Source organism: Physeter macrocephalus, chromosome 3 (genome assembly GCF_002837175.3).
Source record: "Physeter macrocephalus isolate SW-GA chromosome 3, ASM283717v5, whole genome shotgun sequence".
NCBI lineage: Eukaryota > Metazoa > Chordata > Mammalia > Artiodactyla > Physeteridae > Physeter > Physeter macrocephalus.
In genome coordinates, this window is record NC_041216.1 from 25,355,404 (window position 1) to 25,372,812 (window position 17,409).

General features: G+C 47.4%; 1 protein-coding gene across 15 annotated transcripts in view; it reads left to right on the forward strand.

The window, feature by feature from the left end:
- SLC2A5 (solute carrier family 2 member 5) overlaps positions 1 to 17,409 on the forward strand; it is a 61,889-nt gene that overhangs the window by 38,696 nt on the left and 5,784 nt on the right. For 9 of the 15 annotated variants that reach the window (XM_055083793.1, XM_028487872.2, XM_028487873.2 and 6 more), the window contains 4 exons: positions 6,775 to 6,873; positions 7,721 to 7,881; positions 12,367 to 12,491; positions 17,202 to 17,354. In XM_055083793.1, coding sequence (XP_054939768.1) covers positions 6,775 to 6,873; positions 7,721 to 7,881; positions 12,367 to 12,491; positions 17,202 to 17,354 — 538 coding nt within the window. The remainder of the gene's footprint in view (positions 1 to 6,774; positions 6,874 to 7,720; positions 7,882 to 12,366; positions 12,492 to 17,201; positions 17,355 to 17,409) is intronic. The other 6 variants (XM_028487882.2, XM_028487881.2, XM_028487880.2 and 3 more) reach the window with 3 other exon arrangements.

The following is a 17,409-nucleotide window of genomic DNA, read 5'->3' on the forward strand; positions in this document are numbered from 1 at the left end:
CAGGCTCAGCGGCCATGGCTCACGGGCCCAGCCGCTCCACGGCATGTGGGATCTTCCCGGACCGGGGCACGAACCCGTGTCCCCTGCGTCGGCAGGCGGACTCCCAACCACTGCGCCACCAGGGAAGCCCCCTAGAGTCTTTTGATTGAGGAAAATGCATAAGGACAGAAAGGTAACATAAATTTATTAACACTTTTAAGAAATTTGCATTTTATTCATCACAACAGCATCTGCTTATATTGATGGGGGAGGTACGTATTTGTGCAAATTATTATTTATTCAGTCGTGGACAGGAGAGCCTTGCCATAGACAGGTTGGGTCCATGCTCTGTAGCTCACAGATTAAGGATAGGTCTGAGAGGTAGAAGTACGTGGGATTCATTCCTGCTGCATCCTATTCTAGCTGTGGGAACTTGGGCAAGTTATTTAACTGCTCTGTGCCTTGGTTTTCTCACCTATAAAATGGGAATAATAACCATACCACCTCAGAGGGATGCTGGAACAAGTAAATGGATCATGTGTGTAAATTACCTGGCACAGAGTGGATCCCCCATAAGGGTTATTATTTTTTGATCATCCTTTAGAGCAGAGCGCTACTGGCATTTGGGGCCGGGTAGTTCTTTGCCACGTGTCTACTCACTAGATGCCAGCAGCGCTGTCGCCCACGAGACCGCCTGCTTTAGAGATTACTGCGTCACTTCACAGGGAGTGTCTTGTCGACTTCATGACAACAAGAACGTGTTAGGTCAAATGTTATCGCCTCTATTTTATAGAAAAGGAGCTGTGAGGTAATAAGAACTCCGGGATTTGGGGGTCAGGGGGGCCCTGGTCTGGTCTGTGCCGTCTCTTCAAAAGAAGTGCACCACCCAGCTGTGCCCCCAGGCGGGGCTGCAAAAGAACAGAAACACCCTGCTTGGTGGTCCCTGAAAATGAACGATACATTTTGAAAGGAGATGATTAAACGGTCACATGCAAAAGATATGGGCTGATCACAGCCACCTGCTCCTGCAGTCCCCCAGGGAAGGGGGCCTCCTCCAGGGATCCATCCAGGGGGATGCGGGCTGCCCCTTCCCAGGTGCCTGAGGGCAGACCTGGCCCTTTGGGTGAATATGCGCTGGGTGTCCCAGGAGACATCAAAACAGAACTATTCCAGTGGTGGCTGTAGGAACCTTCAAATCACAAAGTGAAGCCAAGGAGGGATTTAGGAGCTGAGTGGGAGTGGGGGGCCAGCTCAGGCCACAGAGGCTGGGCTGCCAGCGGCCGCTCGGGCTTGGGGGGAGGGCCCGGCTGTCTGTCCCCTGGTGGCTGTGTGACCACGGCCTCACTGGCCTTTGGGTTCCTCATATGTAAAGAGAAAAGACATGAATCTGGTGTGCATCAGGGAATTTCCGCCGGGAAAAAGGACTCTTGGCCTGAAAGAAACAAATAAGATGATTAGAAAAAAAATGCCAAAATGCTTTGGAAAGTGAAAACAGAATCTTTTGTGGAGTGTCTCCACCACCAGCTAGTTGAGTGTCGTTGAGCTACTAACTTCCCCTCTGGGTCCTCATTGTTAATAATTAATATTGATAGCAAACCCGTGATAGACTGTGTAATGCTTGGAGTGTGTACCACCACGAGCCAGCTGTGGGCCTGTTTCACATGTATGAACTCATTTATTCCGCACATCAGTCCTGTGAGGAGGGTAGTATCATTGTCCCCATTTTACAGATGAAGAAGCCAAGACAGAGAGAAGTTTAGTAGCTGGCCCTAGGCCACACAGCCAGCAGCAGGAGAGGCTGGATTCAAGCCCTTGCTCTTGGGCTGCAGTGGCCACGCTGTAACCCCCCCGCAGCGACAGCACCAGGCACCTCCAGCTCTAAAATGTTATGACGTTTGTCTCTCCTCTCTCCGCTCGTCACTCGGACCTCAAGGAATGTTTGTGAGACTTTGGGTTCATTCCATAGTGTGATAAAGTGACTTACAGTGTTAATAATTCATAGGGACTCACTTTTCCAGGCATATTTGCATTCTGACTGGAGATGCCTGACAAGGAAAAGTCTGAGACTGAAAGTGTCTCTCTGGGGGTAGAAAGAGAAATTGGAGACAAATTGCTAAGAGAGAGATGGTTTGGGTGGGGCTTTCTTCCCAGAGAGCTTGAATCACACCCTGTCAGAGGGCTAGCCCTGAAGGTGGTTGTTTCACTGAAGTCTCAGAATGTTCTCAGCATTTTGAAAAACAGGAAGCCAGTTTACTGTGGGAGTGAGGGATTCGGTTCCTAGTTTTTCTCAAAAGCACAGCTCATAGTCTCGGCTCCCCTTGGCCTCTGAGGAGGGTCCCCTCTCGTGTCTTGAGGCCACTGAGCCATTTGTCATTTTCAATAAGATGGTCGGAGACCTGACATCCTCTCCAGCCCCTTCCTCTCCCTCATGCCCTAATCCAGCCCAGTACCAAATTCTTTTTTTCCCCCTCTTGGAAAGGAAAGAAAAGGAAAAGAGAAAGAAAGAGAAAAGAAGAAGAAAGCTTAAGCCCTGAATTTCTCTTACATGCCTTTTTTATATAGTAACTTTATTGAGAATATAACTCCCAGACCATATAATTCACCCGTTTAAAGTATACAATTCAATATATATTCAGAGTTGTATATCCATCACCACAATCAATTTTAGAACACTTTCATCACCCCTGAAAGAAACCCCCTACCCACTGACAGTCACTCCACATTTCCCCCCATCTCCTCCTCTTCTCCCCCAACCCTGGGCGATCACTGATTTATCTCTGTCTCTGTGGCTCTGCCTATTCTGGACATTTCACAGAGATGGAACCAGGTGGTCTTCTGTGACTGGCTTCTTTCACGTAGCTTGTTTTCAAGGTTCATCCACTTTGTAGCTAGTATCAGTGCTTCATTCCTTTTCATGGCCAAATAATATTCCATTGCATGAATATCCCACATTTTGCTTATCAGTTCATCAGCTCATAGACATTTGGGTTGTTTCCACTTTTTGTTTATGATGAAAATGCTGCTATGAACATTTGTGATCAAGTTTGCATGAATATGTGTTTTCATTCCCCTGGGTATATACCTAGGAGTGGAATTGCTGGGTCATATGTTTACTCTGTGTTTAACTTTTTGAGGAACTGCCAGAGTGTTTTCCAAAGTGGCTGCACCATTTTACAATCCCATAAGCAATGTGAGAGGGTTCCAATTTTCTCAACATCCTCGTCAACACACTTACCTGTCTTGTGGGTTTTAACCATCCTAATGAGTGAGAAATGGTATCACGTTGTGGTTTTGATTTCATTTTTCTCAAGCGGTACCAAATCCCTTGATTTTACTTCCTAAATAATCCCCAAAGCTGGTACCTCTTGCTCCCCTGCCTCAGCCACTCCCCTACCCAGGCCCCCATCCTCTCTCAGTCACTTTTCTGACTCCCCTCTTTAACCACTTCTGTGGATTTTCTTCATAAAACTTACTCCAGTTCTAGTTTCACTATTAAATTATTATGTAGCTTTAAAAAAATGTCTGTCTTTCCCATTGGACCACAGTCTCCTTGAGGGCAGCTGTTTTGCTCACTGGACTATAGCATGGTACACAGATCATAGACAGCTGTCAATAAATATGCAATGCAATGCTTATTGCATCATCCATGAAAAAAATTAATCAACGGTCAATCTAAGAAAGAAATGAAATTTTTATTCGAGCCAACCTGAGGATTATAACCTGGCAGACAGTCTTTCAGAAAGATCTGAGGACTGTTCTTCCTGTTAGAAGTCAGAGCACAGTTATATAATTTTTGAGATGAAGTGTTATACATCAAAGTAACATATTGACAGTTTACATAGTCTAACAAGGTGAGTAGTGAGTTATTGTGACCCCTTACAGGATTGGGAAAGGAATGTTATCTCCTAAGGATTTATCTTGCTGGTGCCAGGAGGATATTGTTTGTTGTTGTTGTTTTTTTCTTTTCTTTTCTTTTCTTTTTGTGAGTAGGCATTCCTGTGTCTTCTGAGGAGATCTAGTTAATGTGTAAGGCAGATGCTTAATGCACACTAAAGGGGAGGGGATAGTGACTCAAACGGCAGAGAAAATTTTATGTTAAACTTTTCTTTTCCTGCCTTAAAAATAATTTTGTTTCATCAGAATGAAGCCATTTGGACCAGCAAGGTCGGTGAGAACTTGAGAACTTACCCAGAATGTCTTTGCTATTTCCACAAAGGGTGAGCCCTGATTCCTACGGGTCCTTAGAATGTGCCTATGGCTTGAATTCAAGGAGGAAGCCAAGGAATAGAAGTTGAATTATGTGCTCTAGGCTTAGACACTCTACAGCATGAGGTCTCTGATGATTTTTGCTAGGATCCCGTAAAAGCAGTCAGAGAGCTGGCTACCCACGTACCTGGCAGGATCCCCCCAGTCTGGGGCACGAGCCCCGGGGCACCAGCCAGCTCCCCCACTGAGCTTCGCTAAGGACTTCAAACCTTAGGACCCATCAAAGCAGAATGTTGGAGTTGCACCTGCAGTATGAATGAAGCCTGGTGCATTGATAGTTTATCATTTACTGGGAAGGGAATTAGAAGAGGAGAAATTTATTTATTTATTTTATTTTTTTATTTTTATTTTTTTTTTTTTGCGGTACGCGGGCCTCTCACTGCTGTGGCCTCTCCCGTTGCGGAGCACAGATTCCGGACGCACAGGCTCAGCGGCCACGGCTCACGGGCCCAGCCGCTCCGCGGCATGCGGGATCTTCCCGGGCCGGGGCACGAACCCGCGTTCCCTGCATCGGCAGGCGGACTCTCAACCACTGCGCCACCAGGGAAGCCCAGAAGAGGAGAAATGTTAATCAACATTTTTCTCCTTCCTCCCCTCCTTCCCTCCCCTCCTTCCTCCCTCCCTCCCTCCCTCCGTTCCTTCCTTCCTTCCCTCCCCTCCTTCCCCCCTTCCACCAAATCAAGCAATAGGACAGCTATAGGGCAGGGATCTTTGTTTTCTTCTCCACTGTATCCCTAGTAGCTAGAACCTAGACCCATGGCTGGCTCACAGTGGGTGCCCAATGTGTGAATGAATGAATGAATGAATGAATGAATGAATGAACACCCAGAGCACTTCAGGAGGTGAAGTGTAACGTGGTTGGCCCTATGCTACCTCCTGGGTGGGGTTTTGGGGGTGGGGTGGGTATGCCTACTTGCGTACCCCCTGCCTTTAGAAAACACGGTGTAGCAACAGCCCTGGAACCCGCCTCCCCCCTGGGCACCATCCCCTGCTTCCCCCACTTCTGTCACCTGCTGCCCCCTGGCCCGACGCGGTGGTGGGGCCTGAGGAGAGGCTGCCTTGTCTGTGGCTCTTAGCATCTCTACCAGAAACTTCCTGTGAATTAAGCATCTGCTAATTAGTTGGTGGAAGAGGAGACGGGCAGAGTTTCACTTGCGGTTCAGCTCTTGACCAGGACTCCTGCGGGTCCTGCACCTGCTCTGTGGGGTCGGGGAGGGGGTCACTGGCTCGGCGGTCCCCCCCGGGCATGAGGCGAGGCCCAGGTGCCCACCTCTCCCGTTGCGGAGCACAGATTCCGGACGCACAGGCTCAGCGGCCACGGCTCACGGGCCCGGCAGCTCCGCGGGTCGGGGGATCCTCCCGGACCGGGGCACGAATGTCTCGCCATGAGGCGAGGCCCAGGTGCCCACTGTTTCTCTGCCTGTCCTGCTGCTACTTGCCTCTCTCAAGGGGTCCCCTCCTAGATTCGGAGGGATGCTGCTCGGGAGGCCTGAGGACCTCAGCTCGCCACCAGAGTGGCTGAGTCTCATGTGATGGGGCCCTCGGTTGTAGCACAGGATGAAGGGCGTCGGTGGTGGGTTCAGAGAGCCCAGGCCCACCCCAGTCAGTGGATTCACCTCCACAGCTAGACGCTTCCATAATTAATCCTTGCAATAACTCCGAGAGGTGTTATCATCCTAACGCGAAAGATGAGGAAACCGAAGATCACAGAAATGAAGCCAGAAAGTGGCAGTGAGCAAATTCAAACCGAGAGCCATAGATTCTAAGAGCGAAGCTCTTTCCGTTTTTATTTTTCTCCCGATTTTCATTCTTTTACTAATGAATTCCCACGTGTCATCAAAGATTGTCTCAAATGAGTGTTCAGTTACCCGGCTGTCAAAGGGGATATCGTCACAGAATGTGTGTGTTTAAGAGTCCCCAGAAATCTATATTTAAATACTTCTTTCACCGTGCCTCTGCCTCTTAGAGCAACAGTCCAGAGGCTAAAGGAAGTTAATCAGTGGCCCTAAATAATTAAAAATTTTCACATTTCCTCTCTGATTTTGGGCGGGGGGGGGTTGTGTCTGAGGCAGTGCCTGAGTGCATTTGCTGCAATCAGCAGAGGTGGTCCCGCGGCAGGAATGTCACAGAAGCAACTCGGACATTAGGTGGAGTGTTGGAGGGGGTGATCCTTCGCTTTTGTTGAGACCCAGTGATTCTCAACCAGGGGCAATTCCCCACCTGCCCCCAGGGACATTTAGCAATGTCTGGAGACATTTAGGTGGTCACAGATGGGGTGAGGGGTGTCTCTACAGGGCACACAGGACAGCCTCCCATAACAAAGGATTATCCAGGCTTAAGTGCTACGGTTAAAGAAACCTGCTCCCCCCAAGGTGCATGGAGGGTAGGTTTCCAGACACGGAGTGGTTGAAAGACCACATGTCTTCAGAACCCATTACATCCATCTTTCTGCAAGACTCTGAGTAAATCAGGAGTTCCCTGGAACCCCGGTTGCTTCCTTACCTAAAGGCATCATCTCTCCTCCTGCAGAGGCTGACACCAGTGCTTGCTTTGGCCACGCTGATAGCTGCCTTTGGGTCATCCTTCCAGTATGGGTACAACGTGGCTGTTATTAACTCCCCTGCCAAGGTAGGTCGCTATGGTGGGCGAGACGCAGCCCCCAGGGAACAGGGAGGTGGGTTTGGAGCAGCCGGTGCCCGGGGGGCCACTAGGGTGGGACTGTACAGACGCTGAGGGCACACAGTGGGACCTCAAGTGAAGGGTGGGGGAAACCCACGAAATAAACAGCGCAAGCCCAAGGGACTTGCAGGCACAGGGTCATGGGGACACACCAGGTTCTCATGGAGAGCCAGGCCTGGCTGGACACATGGTGGGCTGGGCTCCAGGGGTGGGGGTTAGGTTTGGGGGCGCTCTGATCTTCTGCAGCCTTGTAATCCATAGCAGAGTCTGGAGGGGCCAGGATCATCCAACATTCATTCCGTGACTGGAAACCTGCATTCATTCCTTTCTGGGGTTAGAAACATCCTGGGCCGGGACTTCCCTGGCGCTCCAGTGGTTAAGACTCCAGGCGTCCACTGCAGGGGGCGTGGGTTCGATCCCTTGTCGGGAAACTAAGATCCCACACGCTGCAGGGCGTGGCCAAATAAATAAATAAATAATAAAGAGAACCAATCAAATTCTTTAACGGAAAAAAAAAGAAACATCCCTGGCAGCTTGCCCATCAGAGGCCTCACAGCCCCCGCCCCGGCGTGGGTGCCCCCGCCCCGGCGTGGGTGCCCCCGCCCCGGCGTGGGTGCCCCCTGCTAATGGCTGTTCATCTTCACTCCCTCTCCTCCGCTTGATCATTTGATGATTAATCACTCCTCCGCGTGAACACGTGCCCAGCTCATCCCATTGGGTGGCCCAACAACTTACACTGTTCTTTCTGCAAAACCAGCTCAAATTATTTTGGTGTCTGTTTTGCTTTGCTCTCCAGCTCATGAAAGCATTTTATAACGAGACCTACTATGACAGAATCAGTGAATACATAAGCGAATTTTCCTTGACCTTGCTGTGGTCGGTTTCTGTGTCCATGTTTCCCTTCGGAGGCTTCCTCGGCTCCCTCATGGTCGGCCCCTTGGTGAATAAATTAGGCAGGTAAGGGAAGGTGAATGTTCAACTCCCTGAAACCCACAGACCCCATCAGAGTTTAAAACCTGGGCCTAAAGCAGAAATCAAGATCAGAAAAGCAGGTAATGATTTTGCTGCGATGATTTTTGTTTCCTAATGTGGTTAAGAAGACCAGACATTGACCAAGTGTTTGGGGACTTAGGCAAAGAAGGTCTCAGGGCTGGAGTTGGGTGGGGGTGATGGGTCTCTGGGTCTGGGGCGGGCACGGAAAGAGCAGAGAGTGCTTCAGAGATCAGGACTCACTCCCGCTCTCACCCTCTCTTGCCTTGAAATCGTCCTTTCCAAAACTTACTTTTGGCCTTTAGAAGCGTCAAATGCCAGATGGCATGGCCAAGACATCAGGCCCAATGTAGACCGTAGACTGATGTTCCTGAACTCTGCTTCCTAAATGAACACAAGCTCACTGCTCTGTTCTTTTACCTTGGAATCCAGTTATATGCAAAATGTAGCCCAAATTAAATTCCTGTAAAACTCTGAAATGGCTGAGATTAATGTCAAGCCCTTCAGTGTGAGACCGTGTGGTCCCAGGGGGACCCTCACTGTGAGTGTCTTCAAGGGCAAGAGCAGAGCTTAAATCTTTGCCCCTAATTCTAGAAGCATTAGAGATTCTGCGTTTGATTCCAAGAAAGGTCCTTAAGCCCTCCCACTGCCCTGGTAAATCCCATGGGCATGAGAGAGCAAGCAGCCTTGTTATGAACAGTATCTAAGAGTTCTTCCCCTCCAACCCCCTCCCTTCGAGGAAAGGCACACGGAAGCGGGTTGAGGTAAAGCCCCCGTTCTCAGCCACAGATCTAGTGAGCTCAAGGCCAGACCCCAGACCTTGGTTCCTTCTCCAGTCTTTTTCAAAAAGAATCTGAGAATAGAAACACACAAGCTGTGATTCAGGATCTAAGGTCCTGGAGTCTTCCTGGGAGGTTGGTGTTGAACGCACAGTTCTCCCTGTGGACCACCGGTGGGCAGAACCTCAGCCAAGTCACAGATCTGCAGGATGCTTCTCCTTGAGTGAAGGACTAGCCGGCTGGTCTGAAGATGGAGCTGACAGTTGCTAGTCCAACTGAAAATGTGATAAATGCGATTCAGTTGTTTGTGGCTTTCTTAAAGATTTATCAGTGTTCTTTAAATATCAGTAGCAGCTAACAATTAATTGATGGGTTCCCACTTGCCGGGCTCTATCCTAAGTGCTTTTAGGGGATATTAATTGCACTAATCCTTACAAAAGCCCCATCCCCTTTTCACACACACATGGGAAAAGGAGGCACAGAGGGTGCTGGGAGGAAATTTCACTTCTGAGCACATCGTGCAAGTAACGTCCACACTGTACTCTGTTGCATCCGGCACATGTCTTCTCAATCCGTTGCTTTATTTATTATTTTTAAAAATTTATTTATTTTATTTATTTCTTTGGCTTGTTGGGTCTTCATTGCTGCACGCGGGCTTTCTCTAGTCGCGGCAAGTGGGGGCTACTCTTGTTGCGGTGCGCGGGCTTCTCATTGCTGTGGCTTCTCTTGTTGTGGAGCATGGGCTCTAGGCACGCGAGCTCAGTAGTTGTGGCACGCGGGCTCAGTAGTTGTGGCCTGCAGGCTCTAGAGCGCAGGCTCAGTAGTTGTGGCGCATGGGCTTAGTTGCTCCACGGCATGTGGGATCTTCCCGGACCAGGAATCGAACCCGTGTCCCCTGCATTGGCAGGCGGATTCTTAACCACTGCGCCACCAGGGAAGCCCTGTTGCTTTATTTTTAATTGTACATGTAGTATCTTTTTGATACAAAATCTTTAAATGTTCAAGTGGTCACATTTAAGTCATCTATGATTTTTGCTTTTTGTGTCTTAAGACAGTCTTCCCTGCCAGGCGTCATAAGGATAATCTTCTATAATTAAAAAAATAATTTTACAATTTTGTCTTTCCCAGATAGATCTGGAATTTTATTTTGTATTTAGTAGGTGAGTGGAAAGGGAAGGCCAATTTTATTTTAATATTTTTCCATGTAAAAAATCACTTGCTCTCAAATTTATCTTAGTTATTCATGTTCCTTGAGTCTTCTGTATTAATTTTAAAATCAGCTTATTGAGATCCCTGAAAAAGGATTCTGCTTGGAATTGATTTGGATTTATCGTTTAATTGGAGGAAAACTAAACTTCCTTACACTGTTGAATCTTCCCTTTCACGAGCAAGCTATGGCTGATTTATTTATCCCAGAACTCATGGCAGTTCCTTGTCTGAGGTTTCATGTCTTTGTCATCAGTTCTGGAAAGTTTTCAGCCATCATTTCTACAGATATTTTCTCTCCTCCATTTTCTATATTCTTCTGGAAGTTTCTCCGTGCCTTTGTTGTTGTTGTTGTTGTCTGTAAAAAGACTTCTTTAAAAAACTATTTTTCAAAAGTTGTGGTGGGAACTCCCTGGCAGTCCAGTGGTTAGAACTCCACGCTTTCACTGCCAGGGCCTGGGTTTGATCCCTGGTCAGGGAACTAAGATCCCACAAGTGGCGCGGTGCGGCAAAGAAAAGAAAGTGTGGTAAATATACATAACATAAAATTTACCATTTTAACCAACTTTTAAGTGTACAGGTTTTTTTTTTTAATTTTTATTTATTTATTTATTTATTTGGCTATTGGGTCTTCGTTGCTGTGTGCAGGCTTTTCTCTAGTTGCGGCGAGTGGGGGCTACTCTTCGTTGTGGTGCGCGGGCTTCTCATCGCAGTGGCTTCTCTTGTTGCGGAGCACGGGCTCTAGGCACGTGGCTTCAGTGGTTGTGGCATGCGGGCTCTACAGCGCAGGCTCAGAAGTTGTGGCGCAGGGGCTTAGTTGCTCTGCGGCATGTGGGATCTTCCCAGACCAGGGCTCGAACCCGTGTCCCCTGCATTGGCAGGTGGCTTCTTAACCACTGCGCCACCAGGGAAGTCCAGTGTACAGGTTTTTGGCATTAAGTACATTCACACTGTTGTGCAACCATCACCACCACCCATCTCTATAACTTTTCATCTTACAAAAACGGACACCATGTACCCGTTAAACAATAACTCCCCTTTCTTGTCTTCCCGTAAGTCACCAATCAACTTTCCGTCTCTGTGCATTTGACTACTCTGCGGACCTCATAAGAATGAATCCTACAAGATTTGTCCTTTTTGTGACTGGGTTATCTCACTTAGCCTAATGCCCTCAAGGTGCATTCATATTGTAGCACGTGTCAGAATTTCTTTCCTTTTTAAGGCTGAATAATACTCTGTTGTATGAATATACTACATTTAGTTTATCCATTCATCTGTCGATGGACATCTGGGTTGCTTCCACCTTCTGGCTACTGTGACTAGTGATATTATAATCCTCCCTATCTTAATCTGTCATACTTCCCATCTTCTCTCTCTCTCTCTCTGTGTTGCTCTCTATGTAACTTCCTCAGGTCTGCCTTCCTATTCATTAATTCTTTCCTCAGCTGCAACTCACCTACTATATTTTTCATTTCTAAGTTTTGTTCATTTGCTTTTAAAATCTTTTTTGCTATTGTTTTGGATAGTTCTGTTTTATGTATGTTCTTGTTCTTTCTATAGTACCCTTTTGATTCCTTATTTTATGACACTACTCATTTAAAACATATTTTATGGCTTCTATCTAATCCTGTTGTCTGAAGCTGTGCTGTTTGTATGTGCAGCCTCTTGCAGGTGGTGGATTGTCTTGTGTGTCCTGTAATGGTGATGCTTCATCTCAGGGGGTGGGGGTCCCTGGCTGGGGGACTCCTGGGGAGCCCAATGGGAGGGGCTTCTCCAGAGAAGCTTTCCCTTTGCCTTTGTCTGGCTCTCCAGGGCCCAAGACCAATTCCAGTCTTGACTTAAATTGGACTGCTTTGTAAGTTTTATTAAGTTTGATTTTTTTATAGGTTTTCAGGAGATACCCTTTATCAGCTTACATAAGTTCCCTCATGTTTATAGTTTGTTAAGGTTTTTTTTAAATTCATGATAGATATCAAATTTTATTGACTTATTTTGCTACTTCGATAATCCTATACTTTTCCCCAGTACAATCTTGAATATGGTGCTTTTAACCTTGAAAGACTCTTATATATGCTGTTGAATTCAATCAGCTAATATTTCATTTAGGATTTTCACATCTATGTTGATAGGTGAGATTGGCCTAAACCTTTCCTTTAAAGTCCTCATCCAGTCTGGCTTTCAAGATTACACTAAAATCATGTTAGTTTATGGTTGCAGAACCCTTTACTGTATTGTAATATGCAAGCCTTTCCCACTACTGATGCCCTCTGCATTGGGGTCATTGACATCTGCTCCCACAGAGAATATTCCCACACCAGGCCATGCACTGGACCTGTATCCATCTTAGGTCAACAGCAAATCGAACAACACAACAGCAACTGCTGTAACTGAGTAGATGCTCTGCAAACATTTGTTAAAGGAGTGGCAAATCCTTAAACCAAACCAACTGGTATTTTGTCCTCTGCAGAAAAGGAACCTTGCTGTTCAACAACATCTTTTCCATCGTGCCTGCGATCTTAATGGGATGCAGTGAAGTTGCCAGGTCCTTTGAGATGATAATTGTGGCCAGACTTTTGGTGGGAATATGTGCAGGTAAACCATTTTGTGATTCGGACGGTCAGAGGGAGGGAGAACAGGCACCTGGGCTCTGAACCAGTCTGGGGTCTCTGAAGCATATAGGTTCACGCTGTTCCTACACCTCTGCCGTGGGTAGATGCTTAAGCCCCTGCGTTATAGGGATGTGTGTGGACCGCGGGCAGATCTTCACCGTGGAGTTTCCTGCGAAGAAAGCTGTTCTTTGAAAGACTGAGATACAGAATCTTAGGACTGGACTGGTCCTTCCAACCAATCCTTTATCTCAATGTTTTCTAAACTGCAGGTCGGGACTGATACTAACCAGGGTTCTTGGCCTTCCCCAGTCAACAGAAATTGACTGGAGGCCAGACAAGAAATTCAGGCGCGGCTTTGTTGGGGCCCCTGCGGCGGCAAAAACAAGTTAACAGGTTCCCTTGCTCACTCCCCGAGGGGGTGGTGGTGAGCTCGTTCCTTATATGGGGCGAGAGAAGAGGCGTGTCCAGGCATCAGGCCAGAGGGGTGGCTTAGGTGTTTTGCCCACCCCTTTGTGCTGTTGAGTGCAGGGGGGGCATGCGCAGTACACTGCTTTTGCTTCAGACATCCAGTGTTTTCTCCTGGCTCTTCAGAGGTGACAGTTGCGTTTTCTTTGGTCTCTTTGTATCTTTTTGTCCATAATTTGCCCCAACTACACATGCACACAGTTATTTTTAGTCCCTTGTAGTTTCTCTATAGCTTGTTGCTCAAGGAGATGTTTGTCCAGGTGCAAACGCTGCAGCAAAGGGTCCCAGATCCCAGCCTGTCTCAGGATCAGTTGGTGGGTGGAGACATCTGTTTAGCAAACAGTATTTTCTTTTTTTGTTGTTTTTCACTAGGGTAGACTGTGTCACATGTAGTAAAGATAAGGATTGTCTTTTGAAATGTTGTTTCAGTTCTTTATACATATGTGAGAACCAAGTTGGATGTAAAATGTATTTCTGTATTTTGCACCGTGAGTTGTGGTCAGGAAAGCTTGAGAACTTATCAAATGCATGAATCCCTCTACCAGGAAAGAGTTAATGGCAGTAACCTCTCCAAAACCATTCTGCCCAGTCTGGGTTTCCCCGGTTATAGAAAAGTCCCCCATGATGGCTTCAGACTGAAGAGACATGGTTCAGCCATGCTGTGGCCTTCCTCCGGGTTGGCTTCCTCTGTAGGCAGAAGGGCCAGGGCCGTCGAGGCAAGCCAGGTGCCCCCTCTCGGGGCCGTGCGCCGCAGGGTGGGCCCCCAAGGGTAAGCGCCCCTGGAAATGATGCACCCCGGGCGCTTCACTCGCTCCCCCCCGCAGGCTGTGGCATTGTCAAGGGACTCGTTCTCCTTCCAAACACAGGGATAGGGATGAAGAAGGGATAATTTGGCCGATGTCAGCAAACCCCTTCCTTCCCTGGAGTTTACTGACAATAGAGGAGACAGCAAGGAGCCTGGTACTGGGGGAAGTGGCGAGGGATTGCAGGGCTGGGGAGATAAAGAGGAAAACAAGATTCCCGAAGACAGAAGAGGTCACCTCAAGGAGGGACCGATGGGCCCCCCTGGCAAACTTCATTCATCCTAGCTTTCCCTGAGAGCACCTGGACATTTATCTACCGTCTGGGCAGGAGTCCCGAGGTGCCTGGCCCTGCTCCTGCAGGTTTTCCCTGCAGCCAGGCTCAGCTTTATGAAAAATGGACGATTCCTGGAAGTTGTCGGCAGTGGGCAGGTGCTGTCACGTTTCTATTGACAGCCAACAATTCAGAGTTGGTTCCAAAAAAGAAATGTTAGGCCCCAATAGAAAAATCACAGTTTAACATCCCAAGCTTTGCTTTTTTTTTTTGGTTTTTTTGGCCGTGCCACACAGCTTTCCGGATCTTAATTCCCCAGCCAGGGATTGAACCCAGGTCCTCGGCAGTGAAAGCACGGAGTCCTAACCACTGGACCGCCAGGGAGTTCCCAACCAACCTTTGCTTTTAGATAAGCTCTCAAACTTTTTGGCCTCAGGACCCCTTTACACTCTTAAAATATTGAGGGTTCTAAGGAGCTTTTGCTCGTATGCGTTATACTGATCAATATTTACCATGTTAGAAATTGCAACCAAGAAATGTATTAATTCATTTTAAGATAGCAATAATAATAAGCCCATTACATGTCTTTATGAAAATAATTCTATTTTCTAAAACAAAAAAATTTAGTGGTATTGCTTTACATTTTTGCAAATCTCTTGACTGTCTGGCTTAACAGAAGACAGCCAGACTCTCAAACCTGCTTCTGTGTTCTGTTGGTGCGATGTCAGAGGGCATGTGATCTCTGGAAAACTGGTCAGGGCACGAGAATGAAAAGGACAAGTAACATCTCAGGATGGTTCTGAAAACAGTTTTGATCTCACAGACCCCCTGAAAGGTGTCAGGAACCCTCTGTGTCTTCAGGTCATACTTGAAGAACTCCAGCAGAAGCCTAATCTATTTGCTGTTCATTCCTTCACGTATTTCCTGAAAAGTCAGGAAAGGGTGTCATCAAGCCCCGTGGTACTTAGACACCCTGGAAACGAAGTAAACAGCCACTCTGACCCTGGGGTTCAGGGTCAATGCAGCTTGGACCCCCAGATGCTCAGTTTGCTGGTTTGCTGTTAGTCAAAATCTTTGGTAAGAACACTTCAGACTTTCACTAATGGAATTTAAACTTTAAAAGCTGCTTCTCTGACTTTGGTGTCAGAACAGGCTGGCCAGGGGTTGCCCCGTGGAGTTGTTTTTAAGACAGAACGAGACTGTTCTCCACCAACATGAAGGGAATCCCATCTCTTCACACACCTCCTGGTGTTTGTCTCTCCAGTGTTGCTCTTAACTAAGTTCAGAAGCACTCGGCCTTGAGAAGCGGCCACCAGGGCCTGAATGGTGACCGGGCAGCACGAGGGCCTCGCTTTCTCCATAGCCCTTTGGGCACTGGGCCTGCAGGGTCCCCCCGTCCACCACACAAGACACCTAAGAGCTGCTCTAAAGGCTGTCCCTCTTTGTCTGAAAATCAGAAAGAATTGGTATTAATTAATGAACTGTGTTGTCCCTTCTAAAATATTAAGCAGAATCCCACTAGTGGGCATAGACCCTGAGAAAACCATAATTCAAAAAGAGTCACGTACCACAGTGTTCATTGCAGCTCTATTTACAATAGCCAGGACACGGAAGCAACCTAAGTGTCCATCGACAGATGAATGGATAAAGAAGATGTGGCACATATATACAATGGAATACTACTCAGCCAAAAAAAGAAACAAAATTGAGTTATTTGTAGTGAGGTGGATGGACCTAGAGTCTGTCATACGGAGTGAAGTAAGTCAGAAAGAGAAAAACAAATACCGTATGCTAACACATATATATGGAATCTAAAAAAAAAAACAAACAAAAAAAGGTTCTGAAGAACCTAGGGGCAGGACAAGAATAAAGACACAGACATAGAGAATGGACCTGAGGACATGGGGAGGGGGAAGGGTAAGCTGGGACGAAGTGAGAAAGTGGCATGGACATATATACACTACCAAATGTAAAACAGACAGCTAGTGGGAAGCAGCCGCATAGCACAGGGAGATCAGCTCGGTGCTTTCCGACCACCTAGCCGGGTGGGATAGGGAGGGTGGGAGGGAGATGCAAAAGGGAGGAGATATGGGGATATATGTATATGTATAGCTGATTCACTTTGTTATACAGCAGAAACTAACACACCATTGTAAAGCAATCATACTCCAATAAAGATGTTAAAAAAAAAAAGCCAAAAAATAAAATAAAATAAAATACCAAGCAGAGATGTCCTTGGGCAGAATTGCAGAGCTTGAAAACTTGGCAGTCAGTTTCCTCTTATCTCAGTGCTATAAAATGCCCTCCCATCACCAGCAGCTGCAGCCTCCCCTCACCCCACACCGTCTCCCTTGGTCTGCCCTTGGCCACAGCCTCCCTCTCAGACCCCACGTCTTCCTGAGCTTGCCTCTGGCTCCATGTGCGATACTTGGACCAGTAACAACCCATCTGACCTTCCTCCCAGACCCCCAACCTCTCATTGGACTTTTAGGAGAACTAAATGGGATAATATCTATGAAAATACTTTAGAGCCTATAAAATTAAGTTTCACCTATTCATAAGGGGGTCAGATATCAGTAAGACGGGAAAACCAACAAGTTCAAATATTGAGGATTCAGAAGTAGTTCAGTCGTTACACAAATCCCAGAATGCAGTTAGTCTACAATATATATTTAATTTTTCAATGCTTGCTGACAAATAAAGCTTGTGCTTCAATGTCTGTGCATCAGCTTATTATGTAATATACAGTCTCAGAAGGTAAAGCTGGTGGGCAGGGGTCCTTGGCCTTTTATTAACAGGTTTCCCCCGCAAGGAGCAAGAGAGGAGAGAGAGTCTAACCACACCTGGGCTTTTCCTCTCCGAGACCAAGCCAATCAGGAGGGGAGACCTGAGGTCCGGGGGGCCTGTGTCCCCAGGTGACACCAGCCTGGAAGCAAACGCACTGTCCATGCACTTCTTTGGTCAGACTATTTTCTCTTAAAGTTAAAAGGCCTAAGAATTGCAAGAGGGGTTGTTTGCTTACTCCTGCAGTTCTGAGATGGTTTCAGCCCAACTAATGCGATTGCTGAGGAAGCATAAATGTGTTTGAAGACAGAGCTCATCCCTGCCAGGTTAATGTTTCCTGATGGTGTCTTTATTTCACCCTCCCTCCCAGGCCTGTCTTCCAATGTCGTCCCTATGTACTTAGGGGAGCTGGCCCCTAAGAACCTGAGGGGGGCCCTGGGGGTGGTGCCCCAGCTCTTCATCACCGTCGGCATCCTTGCGGCCCAGATCTTGGGTCTTCGGAGTCTCCTCGCAAATGAAGAAGGTGAGCTCAGGACACCTCAGACCCCCAGCCCGTTCCTATGAGCTGGTCTTTTCTC